General features: G+C 42.3%; 1 protein-coding gene across 1 annotated transcript; it reads left to right on the top strand.

The window, feature by feature from the left end:
* Positions 1-6,399: 6,399 nt before the first annotated feature.
* On the top strand, positions 6,400-10,717 carry LOC311486850 (CD276 antigen homolog; the record flags this gene model as incomplete). Its single annotated transcript, XM_084542871.1, has 5 exons — positions 6,400-6,576; positions 7,808-8,131; positions 8,705-8,743; positions 9,310-9,588; positions 10,707-10,717. Exons 1-5 carry the CDS (start codon positions 6,480-6,482, stop codon positions 10,715-10,717), a joined length of 750 nt encoding a protein of 249 aa, XP_084398997.1. The 5' UTR covers positions 6,400-6,479.
* Positions 10,718-11,363: the final 646 nt, after the last annotated feature.

Here is an 11,363-nt window from a genome sequence, read left to right as displayed (position 1 = left end):
GGTCCTGTACTTTTCTGCCTGTACATGCTCCCCCTAGGTAACATCATCAGGAAATTCAATATTTCATTTCATTTCTATGCAGACGACTCTCAACTGTATATCCCACTTAAGTCTGGCAGCTCCATCCAGCCTCTTTTAGACTGTTTGGAAGAAATAAAAATCTGGATGGCTAACAATTTCCTTCAGTTAAACGCCAACAAAACTGAAGTCATTGTCTTTGGGCCTTCAAGACCCAAAAACTCCATCCCTGCCAACCTTGGTGCCCTTGCCCCCTATGTGAAATCCCATGCACGTAACCTGGGTGTCATTTTAGACTCTCACCTTAACCTGGACAAGCAAATTTCATCTGTTGTAAAGACCAGTTTTTATCAATTAAGAATAATCTCCAAACTCAAGTCTGTTCTATCCTACAATGATCTGGAAAAAGTCATCCATGCCTTCATAACCTCCCGTCTAGACTATTGTAACTCCCTCTACCATGGTCTCCCTCTGACACTGGTGGCACGACTTCAGATGGTCCAAAATGCAGCAGCTAGGTTGCTCACCAACACAAAAAAGCGTGAGCATATTACACCAGTCCTAGCCTCCTTGCACTGGCTCCCAGTCCAGTCAAGGATACAATTTAAAACGCTGCTTTTGGTTTTTAAAGCTCTTCATGGCCTGGCACCCAGCTACATAGCTGACATCATTCATCCCCATGTAGCCCCCAGGTCCCTCAGATCCTCCAGCCAAGGCCTCCTCCATGTCCCACGGTCCCGGCTTAAGCAAAAAGGTGACAGAGCCTTTTCTGTTGCTGGCCCCCATTTCTGATGTCAACTGCCACTTGACATCAGAAATGCCCCCTCAATAACTCTTTTCAAATCCAGGCTTAAAACACACCTTTTTACATTGGCCTTCCCTGTGCTTTAATTGTCTTACCCTGTTATGTCTGTAATTAAGTGTTGTCTGTTGATGTCATCTCAGCCTAAATCACTGTTCTGTATATGTATATATTTACTTACCTATTCTTTTTTATCCTATTTTATTATTTTTAGCGTATGCACTATGTACAGCACTTTGGACAGTGTGAGCTGTGGTTAAATGTGCTCTATAAATAAACTTTACTTACTTACTTACTTACTATGTTCTTCTATGGGACAGACAGCAGCGATTGCATTATTGAACGGTAAATATAAAATAAAACACACACCCAAGTAATTTTTCAGCTGTTATTACATTATTGCATTTTTGTTAATGTCAGTTTTGCATTTGGAGAGGCAGGGTGACAACGAAAAGCTTACTTAGATAAGTTTTAGGCTACATGGAGAGAAAAGCTTAGTGTTCATGTTCGCATGGGTAGTAGCACTGGCTTTAGAGGCTCTAACTTAACTTTTCCATATCATTCATCTGATGGTAGACGTCTCACGATATTCATTTGAGCACAACTGGGCTGTATTGATTCCCGTGATTTTGCTTATAAATTCCGATTCAGCTATTAGCCTACCTTCGTGATAACGCAAAGAGGTCTGCCATGGCGGTCCGTTCAGAATTCGCCTAGAAGCTAGCTCACTTCTTCTGATGAGTGGCCACCCCCAGGACCACAACACCAAACTCGCCAGTCCTAAAATTCCCGTTATTCCTAATTAAATAACCCTCGCTCAAATCACGAGTCACGACAATGCCTTGACATACGGGATAGCAATCTATCAGCATCTCATCAAGCATCAGCAAGTAGCGCTGGGCAAATTGTACACTAGCCAAGTGAACATGGAACAGGAACAGTACAACAAATTAAGTACAGCCAACACGTCACATAATGAAAAGTTAGTATATCCCAAAATTCAATGAAATAAAAGTTGCTATAAAGGTGGTAGCGATTCATCACCGAACTACCTTCACAGCAGGGGAAGTCACGCTGGCTAATTAGCTAGCAGGCAATGCTAGAAAATTGGTTGAAACAACCAAGATAAAAAATAAATAATTACGCTGTGCATATACAAATGAAGACCAGTATAAGCATCGCAAAGGGCCTCTGATACAATATAGACAGTTGACAATTCAAAAGAGGTTGATATTTCAGCAGCTTAGCTCTGGAACAACTCAACTCGCAGCAATGTAAATGAATGAGGTTGAACGCCCAAATGACAGTGTTTGGAACTAATCCGACTTTCAAATCCGGAAGTAGGCGGTTAAAAGCGCCGCCATTTTTTACAACGGAGGTCTATGGGAGTGTCGCAACTCTCTCTCTCTCGATGGCACTGCTACCAGGTAACCAGGTGGGTGGGGCCGAGAGGAAAGAGACGGAGCGAGACAGAAAGTCACCTCTGAAACTTAGTTCAATAATCTTTATTTATTTAAGTTAAGTGTGATTTAGTTTTGTGTCTACATGAACGACTTAGTGTATTTGTTTGTTGGAGAGACTGGACGCTCAGTGGAGCATTTTCTGTCGGTCTTCAGCTCCTTGAATCATCAACTCTCCTGCTCCGCCATGTACTCTCTCTGGAAGCCTGCCCCAGCTCTGCCAGTCCGCCAGCCTCCCTCTCAACATACCTGCCCCAGTTACCCCGCATCCCCACCAACCAAGTTCTAGCCATCTCCATCGTCGCGCAAATCTGTTCCCACCTGCTATCTCTGTCTAGGCAATAAACTGGTGTAATCACCACAACCTCTGGATTCGTGGTCAGTGTCTGAATCTTTGTGTCAAATTCCAACCGACAGCCTTGACAATTACATTAATTTGTTTTTAAAAGATTGAACTTCATATATAATCTGTTCAAATGGATGATATCGAACATCACTACTGTTTACTCTCGTTTATGTTTTCTTCAAAATAAAAGCATGTCAGATCTGATAAGTTTAATGTCACGAACACGAGCTAGAATGTTAAAATAACGATTATTATTTTCCAACAAATTATAAAATCAATACATTTCCATTACTTTGAACAGAAACGTCCAGCGTTGTCATGGATACAGTGAGCAGCTCTGCAGGCAGCAACATGAGTCCTGTTTTCTATCTGTTGTTCATTCTTTGCTGTGTACTGTTGGATGTACTGACAAATATCACTGACTTACTCTGATGCTGGAGAAATATTTAAAACCTGGAGATTCTCAGGGAAGTTTTGTCCCAGTGCTGCAAACCTTAAAATAGACCAGCTTAAAAAAAAATCATTCTCACTTTACAGTTTTACTGCTCGGTGGCCAAGAACTGCACAGGATTCAATCAGCAAAGATCTGGACAAACAGATTATTGCTGTGATCCTCCAAATGACTCCTGCAGACTCCTGGAGGTCTGCTAGTCTGTCTCAAGTGTTTTAAAGAAACACTCAGCAGAGGTCACGGTTTCCTTCTCTGCAGCTGCAGTCTGCTGGGATCCAGTTTCATGGTTCAGTGTTAGAAACAAATATCCACAGAGACCCTTCATGAATCATCAGCTACTCCTCTACTGCTCATGCTCAGTATGTTAGAAACTCTGTTCTCCAGCTAAACTAAAATGAGTTTGACAGCCCTGCTCTAGAGCCATTAGAAGCATTAGAAGGCCTCCTTTTCTATGCTGGAGGACCATTTCTGACGACACTTTTCTTTATTGAAAAATAAGAGACTGGATGGTCTGTCCCATCAGATCGCTGCAAGGACAGGTGTGTGACGCACACTAAATGTATGGTCATATATTATGTAATAAAATGTTGGTTTATTTTATTGTGTTTATTGTTCCTCTGAAAGAGAAATATTCATAATGAGCCATAATGGTCAATTATTGTCTCTTGGTTACACTACAAGACTTCTTTCTGATACACTGGGAGTGTTTCAGTTTTACCAGCAGGGGGCAGTGTCACATTAGAGAGTGTTTCTCTCATGGACTCTCTCTGCTTATTTTCTCAGTCTGCTGAGAGAAGCTGCATTGAACAGAAGCTCTTGTCACTTGTCTCATTCTTTCTCTTTTTGACATAAATCTTCTCTACATATGGGTTCTACAGTCTGGGACCTGGAACAGGTTCATGTAGCAGCACACCTTTTGTTAGATCAAATCCAGACTGGTGAACATCAGACCACTTAAAAATGATTCATCTCTGATTAGAATCCAACCAAAGGTCTGATTATTATCAGACTGATAGATAAACTATGAGAAACAGTCTGAACTTTGGAGGTGAAGTTCAAACCTGGAATGCAGAACAAGCCTTTCACATTGTTCTTCACATTAAAAGAGTCAGGAACTGATGATAAAGCTAAAAACCCTGGCTCCTCTCTGTTGACTTTTAGTCGTCCTGCACAAATAATATCTCTTCAGTCTAAATGTTTCTTCCACTGACATGACAGAAACTAACTGGTCCAACCAGAGCTGTCCCAGCTTCTATGAAGAGTGAAAGGCTGCATGGTGGATGGAATCTGCTCTTCATGGATCCATGGTGTGTGTGAGCCTCAGTTCAGAGCTGCTGTAGATCAGGACAACAACACTGCAGACACACTAGGCCATTCAGTCCTTTAGTCTGTTAGTGCTGGGAAGTGGGCCAACCTGGACAACGGCCCACTGGAAGCCAGCCCTTCAAAGTAAAAGTGTAGAGGAGCAACATGTATGAGTAGAAAATCAGATAATCCTTTATTTATCCCCCAGTAGATTTAGGATGACTGTAAGACATGAGCACTGGGCAGGTTGCTGGGGTCAGGACCACACATCAGAAACCATTAAATAGGTCCTGTTAGGGGAAATACAGTTAAACAAACAGTGTAGGTGTTGACTCTCTGTGTGAAGATACACTCTGACACACAAAGTGGAGGAAACTAGTTCTCTACGGAGCCTTAGCAGGTTCATCAAAGTTTGACAGAAGCAGCTTTCCAACATGAACCACTCGACCCAAAGGAAATCCTCCCAAAAGTTAGTTTATTCTGGTCTGGAGCCAAAGTCAACTCTGAACACTGAACCTTAATCCTCCTGTTCAGCCAGTTCATCTGAGGTTAGAGGCTTCAGCAGCTGGGTTTCATTCTCAGGCTGTGGTGGCTAGAGGTGAGCTGATGACCTTTAGTAGACACACATGAAACATCCTTTCATTTGTGGGAATGAGGCTTTTATTGTGGAGATATTGTTCCTGTTTGTGTTGAGGACTCAGGTCAGACGGAGTCAGAAATGACTGAAAGAGGATTCTGAGAACTAGTTCTCTTTTCTCCACACAGGGCCGGTTTTTGCTATGGGCAATGTGGGCGACCGCCCAGGGCGCAATCCATGTGAGGGCGCACGAGCGCCGTAAAAACAAAACAAAACAAAAAAATAACCTGGAAACAAAACTCGCCATTTTTCTAGACTACTGCTCATTTCCATGCAAGTTAGTGTAGTGGTCACTGGGGCGCCCTCACGTCAACTTGCTGCTGACAGTCATACAGGTGTGTGTGTGTCAGAAGAGGCAACGAGGAGGGGACCGAGGGATAGACTGATCCCAGGCCACACAACACAAACTGCTTCCAAATAAATTGTATTTCATTCCTAAAATTAACATAGACCCATACCTACATGTAATGAATTGGGTTATGTGAAAAATGACCAAAAAAAAATAAAAATCTGTGCAGTCATCATCGTGACTCACGTAACTCCGGTTGATTGACGAGCGAACGGACGGTGTTGGCAAAAAGTAATGCAAAAGTTAATGACGTCTTCATCTTCATCTTCATCATGGATCAAAGTAAAAGACCAAAGAAGCATCAGGTGCCCAGTTCAGAAAAACAAGAAAAGAAGAAGAGGACAAACGGGCAAAAGATAAAGGTAGCCTATACAGATTTCTATGAGTGACGTGAGTGACAGTAGGCTATAGGCTATTTATTAGCCTCTTGCTAATATGTTGCTATTAGCCACAGAAGATGACTGGATTTGGTTTTTAGTTTTGCTGAACTAGCAACTATTAGAATTGAGGCAATTGCACTTCACACCTGTTGTTAATGTTAATGCCAGTTGTAAACAGGGTGAAAAACCCAGGTTGAAAAATCTGCTACAGTCTGAGCAGTGAATTCAGATTATGTTAATTATCTGCTGTTTCTCTATGTAAAACTGGTGTGTTATCATAACTGTTCAGATGGTATTAGGATGATGCAAATCAAAACTCGTATGTAAAATACGAAATAGTTGTATTAGTGCAGGAACCTTTTTTATGTAGTTTTTTATTTATTTATTTTTTTAGCTTTCTTCAGGGATTTTTCAAGCATGGTTATTAGATCCTGATGGAGGATTTGTGCAATTTTGTGCATTTATTTATCTTGTTGTTTCTCTGTACTTGTTATCTTTTTGTATTTAAGAATATAATAAAATAATACAAATAATATAATATATTGTTGTGTTGGTGGCGGTTTTTTTTTTTTTGGGGGGGGGGGGGGGGGGCGCCAAGGGATGGTTCGCCCAGGGCGTAAATCTAGCCAGGACCGCCTCTGCACACATCTAGAGGCCACTCCTCACATCTCAACCGACGCATAGAGAACACTTTCGATTTCAACAGTCCTTGTATAGGAACAAATAAACTGATGATTCAGCTTCAGAGGACTTGGACAGAGATGGAGCTTCTTCCTCTCGTGTGTTTCTGTCTCCTGATCTGCTCTGGAACAACGTTTGGTGACGAAGGTGAGAAAATCCTTTTGATTGGTTGAAATGAGCGGACTGTGGATCTTTCAGATCCGTTATTCTGTTAGTTTAGTGAGTAGCTCTGGATGACGGCAGCACCTGCACCTGCTACTTCCGCATTTAGCTCTAATCGACATGATCAGGGTTTGGATGTTTGTTCTGATCTGATGTGTGTTTAACACTGGGTGGGACTGCGCTGCGTCCTCCGGATGCGCCTCTATTTACGGGAATGAAAAGTGCGCAACGTTTTATTTCAGATCATATTTATGTGTCCGCTATCTTTATAGTAATATGATTCATTCATTCATTCACTCGTTCTTTTTCTGTTTTTCTGTCAGTGACTGTTGTTGACATTTTGTCCTGGTTCTTCTGAATATAGTCCAAACAGCATCAGGCTGTGTTTCATGGAGTACTGCTGCTCTATCCATTTCAATATGGAAATGCTAATCACATGGTTCCCACATGGTTCTTACAGACACTGACATTATTTTTGTAACTGCACATAGACAATGCAGTGCAATCTGAATGGGTTGATGGAGGGTTGGATTAATGTGCTTTAGTCATACTGGTCATAGATAGAGAACTAGTCAGGAACATGTCTGATTACTAATCATTTTACTGCTTTGAAAGAGAGACGAGCAAAGATTCAATATCAGTGACTAATGTGATTACTCTTATTGTAAATCAAGTAAAGTGGTTGAGTTTTAAATGGATGAATTCATTCCACATTATCAACACAAAGTCCCCTGCTCTTTATTCTGGATCTGCTGCAGCTACAATGAAACATGATGAACTGAATCACACCAGTTATTTCATTCATTCTGGTCGTCTTTACATCCAAAGATTCTGATCAATGGAAACCATGTGTTGATTGAACTCATTCTAGATTCTGACAGTGTCCACAAATAAGGTTTAGTTTGGAGCTTTAGGAGAAATCTTGTGTTCTGCCATCTAGTGGTGACTGGTGGAATCAACTCACATAGCAAATACCAGTTAACACAAGGAGAATCCAGTTCATTCAAACCAGATGAACATTTAATGAAGCTGTTGTCCAGTTGTTAACTGAACACTCATATGATTTATATAGTGAAATATAATAATAGTCAAATATTTGTAATATTCTAATAGAAAACCCAATAACGTTGGTGGTGAAACATGGAAACTGTGTTACTGACTGATCACTCTGGATGTGAACACACTGATTAATACAATAAATGGTTTTGTCTTCCAGTCATCAAGATGAGAGTGAAAGAAGATGAAGATGTCATTTTACCCTGTTCCTTAGACTCTACCAACATTAGGTCTGAAATCTTTGACTGGAAGAAAGATGATCAGAAGGAGGTGTTCCAGTACAGTTCAGGCAGTCATTCTAATAACGGTCGTGGAGGTCAAGATCCACAGTTCGAAGATCGAGTTTTTCATTTTGAAGATCAACTGCAGTCTGGTAATGCCTCCATAGTTATCAGGAAAACAAAGAAGAAAGACACTGGACGTTACAACTGTATGTTTCCACATCTTCAGCCACACACAAGATCCACCATTGAGCTCCTTGTCGGTGAGAAACAGTTAAAGACTCCTGATTATTTCCAGCAGCGACTGGTTCATGTGTCCCAGATGGACTCAAGTCAAATCATCATCAAACAGTCACAATGACACATCTAACATGGTCCAGGTCCTGCCTCATTGACAGGCTGCACAACATCTTCATATCCATAATATCAGCTCCATTAGTTGTTCCTGTCTAACAGTGTTTGTCTGGAAATAATCAAAACCCTCTACTGTTGATGTTCTGAGAGTTCCCACTGAATGAAACCACTTTTTGTGTCTTCAGTGACCAAAGTTCCAACAGTTTCATCTCAGATTAAATTTGAGCCTCTGCTCTTGATCTGTTGCTGTTAGACCCAACTCTGTGACTATAAGCCACTAAACACTGATAGAAACCAGTCTCTTCTGGAAATGTGACAGGACGTTGATGACATCTGTCAATTTGACTTTTTTTGATTTTGATCATAAAATATTTTTGTAATAAACAGAGTGATCATTTCTTTTCTTGTCCTCAGTGTTATTTACTGTCAGGTTGATGATTTCACACAAACAACTCTAACATATTCTTTCTTTTCTCTTTTAGATTGTATCTTAAAAGACAGAACAGAGGAAAAGATTGCAGGTGAGTCCTGATTGTGATGACGTCACTGATGAATGATCTCACCTGGATGTGATGGAACTAATCACTGATTATTGGACACATTTATACACCAACATCTCTTTAGTTTGGACCAGTTTTAATCATGTAGAAGGTTTGGAAATAGTTTTATAGAAATGAAGTGACCTGAAACTATAGAAAGTACATTTTTGACGTCTGGATGATTCTCAATACTTTATTTATGATGCACTAATATTGATAAAGGTTTTCTAAACTGGTGTAGCTGTCTAAGTTCAAATCAGATGATCTTTACATCTCCATGTATCACTGATGGAGACACATTAACATCTTTCTGGTTAAATGTTAATGATATATTTCTTAATATTTTACACATCTATACTAGTGATGTTCTTTATTTCCATTCTAATCAATCCAAAGCTGAGAGGTTCAGTTCAGGTATATACTGAGTTTTTCTTTACTCCTAAACACATTATAATCCACATATATAGAATCAGAAAGGATGAACCAAAACATTTTACTGTTATATGTCAAGTGTTGTTTTCAATCTGTTGTTTATTCTGTGTTCACAGGTTCATCTCCAGAACCTTCTGTCACAATACATAAAGAAACCAAGGACTGGGCTCTGCTGGAGTGTAAAGTTCAAGGTGTTTTTCCAAAACCTCAAGTCAAGTGGTTGGACAGTGAGAACAAGACAGTTCCTGCTGAAGAACCACAAGTCACAGAAAGCGAAGGAAAATACAACATTATCCTCAAGGCCACTGTGAAAAAGTCTGATGTCTATCGCTGTGTTTCTATACAAGAAGAAATCTGTCATCAGATTGATCGAAAGATAGAAGTAACTTTGTCTGGTGAGTGTTTATTTAAATAAGTTGTTCTCATTTATTTTTTTAACTCCATTTTCTCATAATTTCTACTTTTACAAAGTTCCTAATGTTTTTGTTGTTAAGCTGTCAGAAATGTGTAAACATGTATTTAACACTGAGGTCATAGTTGAAGTTAGTGTTGTACTATAAAATATAGGATATAAAATATAGGATAGTATATACACCAAACCGGGGTTATTATACAGTGAGTATATACAGTGCAGAGTCATTGTCTATTTTTCATGTGGATGGTCTCCCACTCTGTGACTGCTCAGAGTTCATCAGAGCGACAGCCCGGGGGAAGAAACTGTCCTTGTGACGGGTGGTTTTGGCGTACAGTGCTCTGTGGCGCCGGCCTGAGGGGAGGAGTCTAAACAGATTGTGACCAGGGTGTGAGGGGTCTGAGGAGATTTTCCTGGCCCGCTTCTTGACCCGGGACCGGTACAGGTCCTGGATGGAGGGAAGGTCGGTGCCAATGATCCTCTCTGCAGACCTGACTGTTCTCTGCAGTCTGTCCCTGTCATGCCTGGTGGAGGATCCAAACCAGACAGTGATGGACGTGGTCAGGACAGACTGGACTATTGCGGTGTAGAAGATGATCAGCAGCTCCTGAGGCAGGTTGAACTTCCTGAGCTGGCGCAGAAAGTACAGCCTCTGCTGGGCCTTCTTCCTCACAGAGTCTATGTGGGCGGTCCACTTCAGGTCCCGTGAGATTGTGGACCCTAGGAACCTGAATGAGTCAACTGTTGGGACTGGCCTGTTGAGGATTGTGAGAGGAGGGGGTGATGGGGGTCTCTTCCTGAAGTCCACTGTCATCTCCACAGTTTTGAGCGGGTTTAGCTCCAGGTGGTTCTGACTGCACCAGAGGACCAGCTGTTCCACTTCCCTTCTGTATGCAGACTCGTCGCCGTCCCGGATGAGTCCAATGATGGTGGTGTCATCTGCAAACTTCAGGAGTTTCACAGAAGGGTCCCTTGAGGTGCAGTCAGTGGTGTAAAGGGAGAAGAGCAGTGGGGAGAGAACGCATCCCTGGGGGGCGCCAGTGCTGAGGGACCGGGTGCTGGAAGTGAAGTTACCCAGTTTCACCTGTTGTCTCCTGTCAGGAAGCTGGTAATCCACTGACTGGTGGAGGGGGGCACGGTGAGCTGGGACAGTTTCTGGTGGAGGAGCTCTGGGATGATGGTGTTGAACGCAGAGCTGAAGTCCACAAATAGGACCCGTGCGTAGGTCCCTGCAGAGTCTAGGTGGTGCAGGATGTAGTGGAGAGCCATGTTGACTGCATCATCCACTGACCGGTTTGCTCTATAGGCAAACTGCAGGGGGTCTAGCAGGGGATCCGTGATGTCCTTCAGATGGGTCAGCACCAGTCGTTCAAAGGATTTCATGACCACAGATGTCAGGGCGACTGGTCTGTAGTCGTTTAATCCTGTGACAGGGGACTTCTTGGGAACCGGGATGATGGTGGAGCGTTTGAGGCAGGAGGGGACCTCACACAGCTCCAGGGAGTTGTTGAAGATCTGGGTGAAGATGGGAGCCAGCTGGTCAGCACAGACTTTCAGGCAGGACGGAGACACTCCATCGGGTCCCGGGGCCTTCCTAATCCTCTGTCTCTGAAAGAGCTGACGCACATCCTGTTCGCAGATCCTCAGCGCAGGCAGGGGGTCGGGTACGGGGGTGGTTTGTGGTGCTGCTAGGCCTTTTGTGATGGAGATGGTGGGGGAAGTGAAAGGTGTGAAAGTCCTTTCAAACCTGGAGTAGAA

Source organism: Chelon labrosus (assembly GCF_963514085.1).
Source record: "Chelon labrosus genome assembly, chromosome: 4".
NCBI classification, from domain to species: Eukaryota; Metazoa; Chordata; class Actinopteri; order Mugiliformes; family Mugilidae; genus Chelon; species Chelon labrosus.
The sequence above is the reverse complement of the archived record's forward strand: the minus strand, read 5'-3'. Positions and strand labels throughout refer to the sequence as shown.